The sequence below is a fragment of the Daphnia magna genome, linkage group LG7, assembly GCF_020631705.1.
Source record: "Daphnia magna isolate NIES linkage group LG7, ASM2063170v1.1, whole genome shotgun sequence".
Lineage (NCBI taxonomy): Eukaryota > Metazoa > Arthropoda > Branchiopoda > Diplostraca > Daphniidae > Daphnia > Daphnia magna.
The window spans coordinates 4,930,177-4,944,728 of record NC_059188.1 but is presented as its reverse complement, the minus strand read 5'-3'; the positions used below and the strand labels follow the sequence as shown (position 1 = coordinate 4,944,728).

The 14,552-nt window shown below is 39.8% G+C and overlaps 1 protein-coding gene across 5 annotated transcripts; it reads right to left on the bottom strand.

The window, feature by feature from the left end:
• Positions 1 to 1,615: 1,615 nt before the first annotated feature.
• LOC116923522 (spectrin alpha chain) lies at positions 1,616 to 12,454 on the bottom strand. Of its 5 annotated transcripts, XM_032930009.2 has the most exons (33): positions 12,294 to 12,454; positions 12,124 to 12,211; positions 11,320 to 11,839; positions 11,068 to 11,256; positions 10,642 to 11,001; positions 10,248 to 10,415; positions 9,984 to 10,183; positions 9,735 to 9,919; positions 9,005 to 9,675; positions 8,327 to 8,920; positions 8,118 to 8,249; positions 7,794 to 8,054; positions 7,279 to 7,707; positions 6,933 to 7,214; positions 6,802 to 6,843; positions 6,410 to 6,558; positions 6,123 to 6,334; positions 5,870 to 6,048; positions 5,673 to 5,807; positions 5,300 to 5,602; positions 5,152 to 5,235; positions 4,753 to 5,094; positions 4,354 to 4,668; positions 4,087 to 4,291; positions 3,677 to 4,017; positions 3,350 to 3,612; positions 3,226 to 3,249; positions 2,930 to 2,984; positions 2,762 to 2,871; positions 2,559 to 2,699; positions 2,370 to 2,497; positions 2,118 to 2,284; positions 1,616 to 2,054 (listed from the first exon to the last, which is right to left on the bottom strand). In XM_032930009.2, the coding sequence occupies exons 3-33, from the start codon at positions 11,833 to 11,835 to the stop codon at positions 1,926 to 1,928; spliced, it is 7,311 nt and encodes a 2,436-aa protein (XP_032785900.2). In that variant the 5' UTR covers positions 11,836 to 11,839; positions 12,124 to 12,211; positions 12,294 to 12,454; the 3' UTR covers positions 1,616 to 1,925. The 5 variants fall into 5 exon arrangements, with proteins under 5 accessions (XP_032785900.2, XP_032785903.2, XP_032785904.2 ...); XM_032930012.2 differs by lacking the exon at positions 3,226 to 3,249; XM_032930013.2 differs by lacking the exon at positions 6,802 to 6,843.
• Positions 12,455 to 14,552: the final 2,098 nt, after the last annotated feature.

Below are 14,552 nucleotides of genomic sequence, written 5' to 3'. Positions count from 1 at the left end.
CCGCATCCTCGGTGCTGCAATCTATGCAGATCTGGAAACCATCATCAGATCCTCTGTGGCCCTCGGAGCTCTTACAAGAGGCTCCTGCCGAAAGACAACTGAACGTTAACGTAACCTTCTTTGGGGGTGGTAAATTTGCCTTCATGCTAAACTGCTTTGTTTTTTTTTTGTTCCCTTTTTTTTGTTACCCGAAATGGCATTTAATTTTGTTTTTGCGTTGTTTGTACCTGTGGACAGGTGGGCCCGCTGTCACCTACGGTGCTGCCCTCACGGGCAGGATTGTAGGTGGCAAGGGCCCTTTAAATTTATGTTAACTTTAAGAAGCCCTTGCCCCTTTTTTTTTTCAGTGTAAATCAAGTAGCGAAGTAATTAAGTACCCCCAATCTCTCTCTCTCTCTTTGTCCCACGTTAGTGGAAATTGTAGCCCCCCTCATTTCTTCAACACAGAATAAAGCCGTTCGTTTTTCCCCCAAGTCATTTTTCATCCTCATTACATCATCCTCCTCATCTCATCTCTGCTCCAACGTCTCCATTGCACGTGAGCGTTAGGAACAACCGTAACTCTTGCAAGCCGCGGAATAAGTAACCTTTAAGTAATCACTAAGTAGCTGTTTGACTCTTACTTTATTACGTCTATGGACACAGAGAAAAGTAACACAGTAACTAATTTATTTTCTATTGTTTCCGGTATGAATTACTTTGCCGCCTATTATAATTAGTTGGGTCATTGAACCTACTTACAACATTGCCTAAAAAGATAAAACCTATTGCAATAATATTTTGTGCATGTTTTAAAAGGCAAAACCCGTTGATTCGCGCCATGAAAAAATAGGTCTAGTTCATAATACGGCCAACGGTGGCGCTGAAACACGGCAAAGAAAAATCGGTTCGATAACCGAGCCGGTTCCACAGCTAGGCGGTTCTATAAGTGGACCGGTACTGTACCCACTGGTAACCTGTAAGTGTCATGAGTCTTTTTTCCTCAATTTACGAGCTTGTTTAATTATTCTACGGGTACCTGTTGCAAATTGGTTTATAATACACGGCTTTTTATTTATTGCGTGCGTGTTGTTTTATGCTTGCTAAGTATACAAGACATTGTGAGTAAAGACGCCGCATTAAATTTAACTTTTCCGTATTGGAGGCAACATGACAACGTCGTGTACTCTTTTACACTTGCAGTTTTATGGTGGATTCTAGTAAAGTCTGTGTGACGAGGGATGTGGGGGAGAGAAAGTGAAGAAGCCATACTTGCAGAATCGGAATTATGTTACACTTGTCTAAGCCCTTGCTCAAGCCGAGGTTTATTTGACTGCTTCCACCCCAAAAGGTGAATCAACCCGTGAAGTGGCTGATGTTTAGAGAAACAATAAAAATGTGGAAATAGACAATGCACAAATTGCTGCATAGCTTATTAATAGAGCTAAATAGTTTTTTTTTTCACTTTCTCTAAGTTAATGACGTTCTGCGAAGTGAGAGCGCACATTCACAACCACATCAGGCGATGGGCATTAAGTGTCTCATCCTATGACCTTTTAAGTATAAATCACCATGCATATAAATTTTTTTTCAAAACAACGGTTTAAGTTTTTCAAAAAACAGATTGTAGCAGGAGTGTAATCTATGGTATATTTGATAGTATAATGAGCTTATGACTACTAAAGAGCATGTAATAGCACTAATAAAGAAATAAGAAAACATATGGGGAAGAAAAATTAAATGCTTACTTCTCATCATTTTAAGGAAAAACGCAATCAATCCCCGATATTCCCGCTTAAGCCAAATTGGGGACACAGCAATACGCTTATTGTTATGCTGACAGCTGCCAGACGCAGTAGTTAAATAGGGGAAATCGAAGTTATAAATGCAACCCAAGTTTAATTAAAAGCAAGCTTAAACTACAGTAAAGATTTGGAGAACATGCATTAATTTTGGAATAGGGTCCGGGTAAAATCCATGTAATCTAACGCGCCCAGGACCGGTTTTCCGGACTTGGAGTCGACGTAAGGGTTCATACGTGAAACGCAATAGTCGGCCATTTCTTTCGTGAGGTTCTGCAAATATTCATAATTTGTTTAGTGTCCACCTACCAGACATTACGATAAAATCAAACTTACGGCGTATAATTCTTCCTTGGTGACGTAAGGCCTTTCGCCGTTGGTGATGGCACGGAAAGCGTTTTCAATTTCCTCCGAGCTTTGGACATTCTCAGTTTCTTTGCTTATCATAAAAGCCATATATTCTTGTAGGGACACATATCCGTCGCGATTAGGATCTACAATATCTAGATAAGCAAAACGGTTTGTCAGCCACGTGATAAGAAGTAAGGATATAAGAAGTTTATATTAGCTAAAAGGACTTGTACTAACCAACTATGGTCTCGAATTCTTGATCAACTTGACCTTCTTCCACCATAGGAAGATCGTATCCAAGCGCACGTAAACAAGACTTGAATTCTTGATGATTCAGACGGCCAGTCTTCTCCTTGTCAAAATGCCTATAGATGTCCGAAAAAATTAAATTTTTCAATCAGAACCAGTGTGGGATTTAACACTTACTTGAACATCATAGAGAATTCCTTAAGAGCGTCTTCGCTGACTCCTGACTGATTACGGGCTTGAATCTGTTGTTCTAAATTGTGTTGCATGCGCATTCCTAGTTGGTCCAGCTGATCCCATTGTTGAGCCAAGCCGACAGTACTGAAATAGACGTCCTTCATTAAAGATCTTCGTTGAGATAGCCGTACATTGAATTAGAATACCTGTGTTCAGTGTAACGGTTATCTAGAATCAGATGTTCTTCCAAGATAGCACCAAGGTCTTCAATCTTCTTCAAATCTTGTCGACGAGCTCTTACTTCGGACGCCTTACGCTGCGTCAAAATCATTGTAAAATTAAGAACTTTATTTAGTTTAAACCTAGCAATTTACCTTTGTTGCTTCAAGCTGTTGTTCCAAGGTACCGGAACCTTCCATCATGGAAGCCCTGTAAAAAAATAATATTATGTTTTTATTTCCTTCTTAGTGGCAACTTTGACATGCTTTATCAAAATGAACACGTCGTTAGATTTCATGCAAAATTAGTCTACATCGAAAATGAGCTTTTGGCAAGTCATAAGTTTTTTTAATGGAGTCTACATTTGTTAGGCTTGCTTATATCAAGCTGAAATTGTTATTCACTACGGTATTTTTAGATATCGGTTGCAGAAATTGCTTTAAAAAATCACCCGTCCCAGCCTAGAAGCCTCAGCCTAAACCAGTCATTAAACGAGAAGTTAATCACTTGAAAAAATTCCTCTTTTCGGATAACTCAATAATATATAAATTTATTAATATACGGAATTAACGTACCTCGTCTCTGTTAACCATTGATGAAAAGCATTCGCATGGCGTGCGAATTCTTTTCGGAGACGGTCGTTGTCTTCTTGGCGCTGTGCCTCTTTCAAGAGCTCAGCATCACGCTCAGATATAATCTTTTGCAGGTTGCGCCAAGTGTCTTCTAGTGCTTCCATTGTAAACCAGGTATACGGGTTCGGCCCAACTTTAAAGCTCTTGATTTCAGCGTCCAAAGCTGCCAATGACTCAAAATCGACTTGGGCGGATGACAGCGAAGCCTATAAAATAAGTCGCAGGTCAATAAAAAATAAACATCGAAATTTCTAACAGAAATTACTGTACCTGAAATTGGGCATGGGCTTCTCGAAGGGCACGGATCTCCTCAATAGAATTACATCGGACTGGGTCGGTGAGGTCTTCCTCGGCATTCTCAAACCACGAGTTGAAAGCTGATGCCTTCTTCGCAAAGGTAAGATAGAGTTCTTCAATCTGTCTGAACTGATCCTGCATACGGAGCAATCGTTGCTTGCGCGAATTGGATGCTCCCAATAACGAATTCCACCGGGAAAGAACATCGCCATGGCGACTCAAAATGGTGGCAGTCTGATCGTGACCAGCACTCACCAACTGATCTTTCAAGGTTGTGATGTTTTGAATGCCTTCTTGTTCGAAAGCGTGCAAGCCTTTCGCCAACAAATATTTAAAAAATGATCAACTATCAAGATTTCAAGCTGACTCGGCAGTGACTTTACCTGCATCGAAGGTCTCCTGCTTTGTCAGTAGAGTTTGAACCGAGGAAAGATCTCGACCAAAATCCTCTGACCGGACATGATTTTCTTTGTCGGCAATCCAAGATTCGACTACGTCGGCCTTCCACATAAACTGCAAATAAGCCGCGTTGTCTAGCAAACGGCCCTTTCTACGCTTGGCAATGGACCCAAGGGTTTCTAGCTTGTCCTGAAACGTAAATTCCAAAATCCATCAATATGGTGATTTTGTTTTTTAAGAGTTTAACGTACCTGTAGTTGTTGACAGCGTTGGCCGACTGAAGAAGAATGGTGATTGCCATCTCGAATAAGACTGTTACCAGCTTCACAAATTTCGTTGCAGCGATCACGGTGGACGGCAAGATCGGTTTCAAAGGCGTCATGCTTCTTTAACAGACCTTGAACAGCAGCCATGTTGTCACCAAAATCTTCGACAGAGAGCAATTGTTGCTTTTCGCTAATCCAAGCTTCCTCTTCCTCAACTTTGGCTAAAAATTGTTGATACGTCAAAGACTCTTCCAGTTTGGTACCACGGGTGGCAGCCATCAGTTTCAGCTCATCCCAAGCCTACAGACAACAACAATTCGTTGAAATTGATTATTTCAATATAATTCATAATGTTTTAGCAACTTCTTCAGAAAGGATATCAACCTGATTGAGCATACGAAGACGTTGCTCGATCTCGGGCACTCCCAGATTGGAAACGTTCATTAACTGCTGACCAGCATCTTGAACCGCTTGAATGGCAGGTTCGTGCGATGCCAGCTCAGATTCCAGACGTTTGTGCTTCTTCTTCAAGTTCTGAACACCAGTTAAATCGCGACCATAGTCGTCGGATGCGACCAATAATTTCTTTTCTTTAATCCAGGACTCTTCGTCGGCGATGTCACGGAAGAACTGATGTAGAGTCATCGCCTCGTTCAACCTTGCTTGGCGATGTGCAGCCAAATTCTTGATGCGTTCGTATCGTTCGTTAATGGATTGGCGTTTTTCCTAGTGTAAATGCAGCATAAAGAATTCAGTCAAATATAAGGATTGCAATTAATATACCTGAATGGCGGCCGCATCAAACTGTCCACTTTCGATTAATGAATCAGCTTGATCGTTCATATCCTTAATACGATCTTCGTGGGCCTGGAAAAATGTTATCCAGTTATATTTTTCTTCAATGGCAAAATAAAAATGTAGTCCTATATACCAAGATGTCGGCATCTACCAACTGATGCTTTTTCATTAAATTCTGCACTGATGCCAAATCTTTGCCTGCATCTTCGGAAGTCAAAAGAGACTCGACTTCTCCAAGCCAGAAATCAAGATCTTTAACAGCGGCGATGTAAGTACGTTGTTTGTTAGCTTCCTTTAATTTCATTGACTTCTCTGCTGTCTTGTGTGTAAGGAACTCCCACTGATCCGCAATAGAAACCAAACGACTTTGAACGGCTTCTTCGGATCCTGCGCACTGGTGTTTATCAATCAAATTTTGACCCATGGCAAGCACAGCCTATATTAAATACAAGAAAAAATGAAAAACACCCTTCTAATAAAAAAAAAATTAAAAAAAAAAAAAAAACCTGAATACGGTCAGCATTTGCAGCTAACTCAGCTTCAAAAGCTTGATGCTTCTGGTGTTTTGATTGGATATTGGCAGGATCCCGATAGCTCTCTTCTGTAGCTAATTGCAATTTTTCTGCCATCCAGTTTTCAACCTGATAGATTTCACATTAGTTTTTACTACCAACTTGACGAATGCCTCTTTAATTTATATTACCTCGTCCGCATCACGAGAGAACTGTTGCAGAGTCTGCGATTCTCCTAACTTGGAGCGTTTCTCGATCAACGCTTCCTTCAAGTTACCCCAGCGGTCCAACACCTGGATCTTTTTGCCATCAATGGCATTGCTCGCGTAGTGTTCAGCAGCAACCAGTTGATCAGCGAAGGTAGCAAGAGCTATTTTTATTTGAATAACAGAAAAGTAAGTTGTTTATTAATGGAGATTTTATGGAAAATAATAACTAATATACCGGCAATTTTTTCTTCTTGTGCATTAATGGCTTTGTCAAAATCTTCGTGTTTCTTAATCAGAGCTTCCACATTGTCTCCTTGACTGTCTAACTCCTCAGCGGCTAGGAAAGCTTCGCGTGCCGACATCCAATTTTCGGCTTGTTCACAATCGCGGTAAAATAGTTGTAGCTCCAAGCACTGATCTAACTCCATACGGCGACCGATCCAAGCTCTTAATGAAGAAACCGAAAACATGCCATCAAATCCTATACCATCACGAATAATAAAGAACACAAGCCGAAATTACTTTTCAAGTTCTTGGCGAGCCACATTCATATTCTCCAATTTCTCCTGGACTTCTGTAGAAGCATAATGATTGGACTGCAGTAAATGCTGTCCAAACAGCTCGAAAGCTTGAAAGGTTCCTGCTCTAGCATCAATTTCTGTGCGATGCTCCTGTAGTATTAATCAATAAAAAATTATGTAAAGACTGATTTTATTTTTATCAATCCATGGACAAATCCATGCTTGTTATCTAATCACGAGCTGGGTTAATTAGAATGAATTTTATATCATTGGCCCTGAAAAATGTTTGTTAATCACAACGGCAATGTCGTGCATCACGTTACACGGAAATACTAGTGTTAGAAGCGTACAAAACAATTCTTTTAACCCCAAAACGCAACATGCCGCTCTGACCTGCGGAATACCGTAGTGGGCATCGATTTCGTTCCGATAATTCTAAATAATCCCAATTTAATAAATAACCTTGCATAGATTTACTTCAAAATTGAAACGGCTAATTGTAATGAAATACAAAAACGACGAACCTGATGGCGTTCCAAAAGTGCTTCGGCTCCGGTAACATCTGAAGCCAATTCATCCGAAGCAACTAATCCCATCATTGACTGAATCCAAGCAGTCAAGTCACGATAATCGCTTAAGAAACGCTGGAGATCGTACGAATCCAATAGTTTTTCCTTGCGGGCGTTTGCCTTTGCCGTCAGTTGTGTCCACTCATCGTGGATTTCTTCTTGTTTTGAATTAATGGTTTCGGCAGAATCAGGGTGTCCTTGCACCAGACGAGCAGCAGCTTCATCCAATTGACGAATCTAAACATTTTATAGGCAGTACTTATAACAAGCGTGCGCACACTTCTCATAAAGAACAATATACTTTGTCTCCTAGAGCAGCAAGATCTCGCTCTAGGCCTTCATGCTTGCGCTGAAGCGCTTGAACACTGCGAAGGTCTTTGCCTAAGTCGTCATTGTTGAGAGCTTCGTCTTTCTCATGTATCCAATCTTTGGTCTCATCAACGTCACGGTGGAAACGTTGAACTTCGTGAGCTGATCCCAACTGTTGAGCTCGTTCGGCTGTTAGTTGCTGAATCGACGCCCATTTTCGATTTAAGTCTTCCATCTGTGTTTGAATTTTCAGAGCTGCTTCCGTTTGGCCAAGACTCATCAACTGCATGGCAATTTCGTTCATCTCTGCCAAGCGTACTTCATTTGCTTTTAGATCGGCATTAAAATCGTCGAATTTTTTCTGCATTACTTCGACTTGTTCCAAATCTTCGCCTACGTCTTCAATGTGAGCATATTGCTCCTACAAAATCACAGGCAAGTTATTAGTTCAAACTCAACAAATTTTATGGTGCTTGCTTACATTCGAAATTTAAATTATTCTTATACCTTATTCTTAATCCATTGGGCAAGTTCAGCTGCTTCACGCACCAAAACGTACGCCTTGCACGTTTCAGATAATTTTCGCTGGCGTTCGCGGGCCAAAGCCATTAAAGACTGGTACTGGCTATCGATTTGGACTTGGCGCGCAGTGATCGAACTCTGTTCCGCCAAAGCCTGCTGCGATGCTGACAATCCTGGTTCAATTTTTTTAACATAGGCAGCTGGAACAAAACCTTGGCGATCATTCACTTCGACTTTCCACCAATCCTAGAGGTTTCAGCTGCCATGTGAACAATAACAAATAATCGAGGTTATCTGAACAAGTATTACCTTGTTGTTGGAATTCAACAGAGTGAGAACATCTCCTTTGCGCATGGAGACTTCACGAGGTGACTTTTCAGTATAATCATACAGGGCCACAACACACTCCTTGCCAGAAACGTCAGACACTGGGGCTTCTTGCTATACATTTACACGTATAAAGAAAATTATAATCAAGAAACATCCGAAATTCAACACAAAAAAATATGCGTTTTTACTGGGCAACTTTGTGCTTGCTCTCTAAGAGCAACAATTGTTGATCCAAAAGCTTCAAGGTCAGACATCAGTGCCTCATGTTTCTTCAACAAAGCTTCCGATGAATCCTCATCTTTGCCATAATCGACACTGCCAGACAGGGGTTCCTTTTCTTTGATCCAAGACTCTGCTTCATTGGCATCCGCAAAGTATTGATGGGCTTGGAGCGAGTCTTCCAAATCTTGCTTCCGCTGGAAGGCTTTCTCTTTCAAATAGGCCCAATGGTCAGTCAGTGCCTGGATACGCTTGTGTACCTCGTCGGCGGCAAAATGACCATCATCAGCCATTTGGAACCCAGTTTGGCAAACAGCCAAGACATGTGGTTCGTGATTGTGCATTTCAGCTAAGACCGCTTGATGTTTCTTGATCAGATTTTGTACACCTATTAGGTCACGGCCACGGTTGGTGGATGCTGCGATTGGCTCTTTTTCGCGAATCCAAGCTTCTTCGTCTTCCACATCGCGAAAGAGTTGCTGAACTCGAAGAGAATCTAAAAGCCGCTGCTTACGCAAACTCATCGGGTTTTGCAAGGCATCAAAGCGCTCTGTTACACTAGCCTAATCAGCCACATTAAGGAAATTTGACCAATAATACAAAATATTTATTGATAAATTTCTGAATGAATTAAAAAAAATGCTAACCTGTTTGGAGAGAATGCTGTCAACATCAAAATGCCCTGAATCGATAAACTGCTGGGCGGCTGATTTAATAGCATCAGTGCGATCCTGATGAGAAGTTACATCTGCTTCCAATAAAGCATGCTTCTTTTGCAAGTTCTGAACACTAGTCAAATCTTTGCCGTAGTCCTCGCTTAATAGCTGGCCTTCGACTTCGCTCAACCAAATTTCCAAGTCTTCAACGCCGCGATTGAATTGCTGCTGTTGGGAGGCCTGAGCCAATCTGGTTCCCTTTCGTTCGGTGGCAGCTAAAAGTGTTTCCCATAAACGAACGATTTCTTCCAGGCGTGAGTGGATCCTATCGGTAGCCCAATGGTTTCCTTCAATCAATTCACGTCCTACGGCGTCAAGTTCTTCAATACGACTTTTGTTTGCAGTCATTTCTTGTTCAAATGTTTGGTGCTTCTGAACTTTTCCATTCAAGTTGGTTGGGTCTAAGTAGCTATCATCGGTTGCGAACTTGAGTTTTTCGTTGATCCAACCTTTTGTTTCATCGCAGTCTCTTTCAAACTGTTGCAAACGGAAGGAATCTTCTAGTAAAACCCGTCGCTGGCCGGACTTTTCGAGTAGAGCTCCACGGCGATCTAATAAAAGGGCGCGGCGTTGGGCCACATCTTCAGCAGCATAATGTTGACCTATAGAAAAATAACTGATGAATGAAGAACAACGCTAACAAGAAGTAGTTTTGAAAAACCTTCAATCAGCTTAGACGCGAATTCATCCAAAGCTTTTATTTTCTCTTCCTGAGCAGCCAGTGATTTTTCGAAGTCCTCGTGTTTCTTGATAAGAGCTTCGACAGAATCCAGCGAATCACCCAGATCTTCATTAGACAAGAAAGCCTCTTGTTTGGCCATCCAAGTGTCAGCTTGCTCGGTATCCCTTTATATTGAAGATGAAAAAATGAACAAAAGTTTAAACGAAATCTGGTAAGATGAAAATTTACCGATAAAAAAGTTGAAGATCCATGCACTGTTCGTACAAAATTCGTCGCTCCTCCCATAGTGTCAACAAATTTTGTTTCTCGTTGGACAAGGTAATCAGTTTTTCGTTTACTTCCGGTGCAGCCCAATGTTCCTTCTCTACCAAGACTTGACCGGCTTCTGCGGTTGCGCGAAAGCTATCTTCTCTGGCATCAATTTCTCCCTTTTCAATTATGCAAATATTTGATAATCATAAAGCTCTATGGGGCGAGTGCATCTAGTCATACCCTGTGTTCTTGGTGACGTTCCAGCAAGGCTTCGGCACCTGCAACATCTTTAGCCAATTCATCTGCGGCGATAATGGCTTTCATATCGTGAATCCATGAGACTAAATCACGGAAGTCCGATAAAAAGCGATGTAGAAAGTAAGAGTCGTCTAGTCGACGTTTGCGTTCCTGTACATAAAAGAACCAATGAATAATTCAATACATAGTATACGTATACTAATTAATTGTGAAGGCATAATAGCAGACAACGCATGGTAAAACAACAGTGAGAAACACAGGATGAAAAACTAGTATACCTACAATTGCATATGCAAAATGAAAGTGAAAGATGCTTACGACCTACGACTGCATGTTTACAAAACTATTTGGGATCCTTCGTATCTATTTTGCTTACCTTAGCTTTGCCAGTCAGGCTTTCCCAGTTATTTTCTATCTCTTGATGCTTGGCTTTGATTTGATCTGCATGGTCCGGATGAATACCGCATAGGCGAGCTGCTTCTTGTCCCAGAGTCATAACTTTATCTTCCAAAGCTGCAAGATCGCGCTCGACACCTTCATGTTTACGCTGCAGTGTCTGTACACTTGCTAAGTCACGACCAAAATCGTCTGACGACAAGACAACATCTTTTTCGGTAATCCACGCAACGGTTTCATCAGCATCCCGGTTAAAACGCTGGATTTCATGGGCACCAAAAAGCTTCTCTTGGCGATTCAGTGCCAACAACCTCAACCTTTGCCATGACTCTTTTAGTTCCTACGAATTAACAAAGAGTGGGAAAAAACTAATTTACATTGGCTGATAGAAAACATAAATCCATACCTCTTTGCGGCGATTGATGGTATCAACTTCAGGATGGCCGTCTTTGATTAAGCGATCAGCAAGTTCTAAGACCTCAGTTACTCTGAACTCTTGAGCTGCCATGTCTTTCTGAAATTCGTCAAATTTGCGTTGTAATACTTCGACATGTTCTAGATCTGATCCGAATTCATCAGATGAAACAAAAGCTTCCTGTAATATAAGAAACTTTTTGTCAATTTTCTCAATACTATTGAATGGCTATTGAATGGTAACCTTATCATTGATCCAAAACATAACTTCATCGCATTGGCGTAAGAACTGCACAAGGACAAGAGCCTGCTGTAACTTCATGCCCTTATCGGCTAAACGCGAAAGAAGCAGCTCCCACAAGCGGTGCAACTCTTTCAACCGTTTTTGAATTATTTCTGCAGAAAAATGACCTTCATTTATCATTTCAAGTCCAATGTTGTCAAGGCTGACAATTGCATTGCTGTGGGCAGCAACTTCTGCCTCAAATGCTTGATGTTTTTGAATTTTGGCTTGGAGATTTGTAGGATCCCTATAACTTTCATCTGAAGCAGCCTGAAGCTTCTCAAAAATCCATGATTCCAATTCATCAGCGTCACGCTTGAAATACTGGAAACGACGAGAGTCTTCTAACTTGTCACGCTTTGCTCGGGCTTCTGATTTGAATTGCGAATAACGAGAGAGGACTTGATCTCTTCTCTCCTGAATATCTTCAGCAGTTTCCAGGATCCTGACTTCTTTGGGAGCTATAGTCTGCTCCATGTTGCTGGTAGATTTTCAAAAATGAAAGAAACAGTAAACAAAATGAAATGAAATAAAATATAACAGTTCTAGCATTCAGACAAGTTTAAATGAGGAGCAGAAGATCTAAACCATTTAATAATCTTGGCAGCCACACCTTCAGATAAGCTATGTTGAATTAAAATGATAAAAATCCTAATACTAATATCAGCTAATATATTTTATAATTGGATTCCTTTGAATTAGTGAGAACTTCAAATTAAATGAATGTTATTGAAAAACACTATGGATATTTTCTAAATAACATACCCGGTCCTAGTATGAGTCGGGCTCGGAACGATCAAACAAAACGCCAGACCAGGGTAATTGTTGTTACTACTAGTATGTAAAAAAGCAGCTATTTTGAACGAAAGGGAAATTTATATGAATTCAGTGAAGAACCTTAAAAAAACAATACTATAACGTTGTTTTAGACCCACCTCACTTGTTTTTTCAATACGCCTAACGCAGTATAGTAGAGTTTACCGGTCAAGAAAAGACAGTTATCTGCTTTCGTTCAGCTTCTACTGCAGACAACTGCTGGCAGAACAGAACCACACCCACAAATGCATACAACAACAAAATGGTGGCCGAAGGCTACACCACAGAGGGAGAGGAAGGACTTGCGCAGAGACGACTTTTGATGTAAGGGTGCAGCGTTGTCGCTTTAATTAAGATAAAAAAATTTCGTCGGACACAACCAGATAGGGCTTGGCCAGAGTACAAGGGTGCGTTTTATCGTCAACCTAAAGTTGAGCTGCTCAACTTTTTGGTTGACCATAAAATGGATTTTACGTTGGTTGAGTAGAACTTTTTGGTTGAACTACGCAGTTAACCAAAAAATAAATATTGATGTCAACCTATGGAAAGCTCCTCCTCCTTTCCCATCCCTTTCTGAAATGCTTAATATGTAAATTTGAAAGAAGTAATATAAAATAGTTGTTTTAAGAATTAACGGTTTTTGTAAATATTTGAAAAATTTCGAAATCAGTATTATATAGTTTATTGATATTTGCTAAAATTATTAAATATATTTTGATTAGTGTATAGTAGCAGACGTAAAACCAGACAAAGCTGTCTGCTGTGTGAACAAAAAAAGGTTGCCATATTAAAAAAAATAAAGAATTATTACAAAGTGGGAGGGTCAACCAACTTGAATTTAGTTCAACCGCAGTCTGGACTGTGGTTGAACTTTTGTGGTTGAGCTCGCAAAATTTGGTCGAGCACAACCTTGGTTGAACTTTTTGTTAACCATAAAACGGTAATCGAGCTCAACCGTGACGAATTGGTTAACGAAAAAATACCGATTGAGCTCAATTTAGGTTTAGGTTGAGCTAAAAAGTTGACGATAAAACGCACCCCAACTTGATCTCGGTCGCCGAGGTGAACCCTACCGTCTTTCATGGGTACACAGAAAGGTTGTAGGGTTCGCTCCGACGACACTAGGGGGAATTATTTACATCGTGCAACTGCACATCTTCCCTCCTCTACACAAAATCCCCGAGCCGTTATTTTTTTGTTTTGTTATTTGTTATTATTTATGTTTATTGTTTATTTTTATTTCTGTTTCCATTCCGAAATACAATGCCTTTTAACTTTATAATTTTGTTTTCCTTTATTATAATATTACTTAATTAAGCAACGATATAATTTCATTAAAATTACTGTAATAATTGTGAATTTCCACTCATGGGCATTCGGGTAGTGGAACCGGTTTCAAAACCCGATATCATTACTGTGTACCCTATTTGACTTGTTTTTTGCAATACATCATAGTTTTATTTATTTTCCTTCACTTGCACACCCATTTTAAGTTAAGGCTGGGACATATCTTTTAAAGTGGGTATTTTAAACGAAAGAAAACCGCTTGATAAGCACCTACCCGAGTAATGACCCATCAGCTATTTTTCAGGTAGGTAGGTCGGTGCGGTTTAACGTGTCTCGGGTAATCCCTCTATCACAGTACACAAAATTAAAATAGCTTTATAGGTAACAATATTAGGTCTAAATAAACAAATTTTACAGAAATGGATAGCCGATGATGGGGGCTATCCACTTCCGTAAAATTTTTACTTAAAAAATACCTAACCGAGTAGTAAACCGATTGGATATTTTTGTCGGCGTGGTTTGACGGATCGTAAATTAAATGAATTATAATCGGTAAACCATAAGCTCTATATTTTAAAAAAATTACAGGAATGGATAGTTCTTGATTAGATCAATCCATTTGTGCAAAATTATCGCATTAAAAATTTTTACTAGGGTAGTAAACCGGTTTACAATTTTTTGTTAAGGTCAGTGTAGTTTCACGGGTATCGGGTAACCCCCACCTCCCTGATTTATGTAAAACTTAAATAATTTTTTGCGGAAAAACTATAAGTCCAAATTAAATAAATTTTACAGATATCAATAGCCCTCATCAAGATCTATCTATTTCTATTAAAAATTTTGAACAAATATTCATAGAAAAAAAAATTGAAAAAGGATTATATTTTTTACTTTTGTCAATAGGGTCGAGTATATCCATAGAGCGCAAAAACTATAAAAAAACGTCTTGTCTCAAGTTTTTTGTTTATGAATATTTTTTCATAATTTTTACAGAAATGGGTAGCTTTTGATGAGGGCTATCGATATCTGTAAAATTTATTTAATTTGGACTTATAGTTTTTCCGCAAAAAATTATTGAAGTTTTACATATA

What these genes read in the sequence shown, in the direction of transcription:
- LOC116923522 (XM_032930009.2), bottom strand. Translation starts at nt 11,835, where the DNA reads ATGGAGCAGACTATAGCTCCCAAAGAAGTCAGGATCCTGGAAACTGCT. An exon ending in TCTCTCGTGATGCGGACGAG is followed by an intron (nt 5,808 to 5,869) that starts GTAATATAAATT and finishes GAAATCTATCAG; the next exon opens with GTTGAAAACTGGATGGCAGA. An exon ending in GAATTCTCTATGATGTTCAA is followed by an intron (nt 2,498 to 2,558) that starts GTAAGTGTTAAA and finishes GGACATCTATAG; the next exon opens with GCATTTTGACAAGGAGAAGA.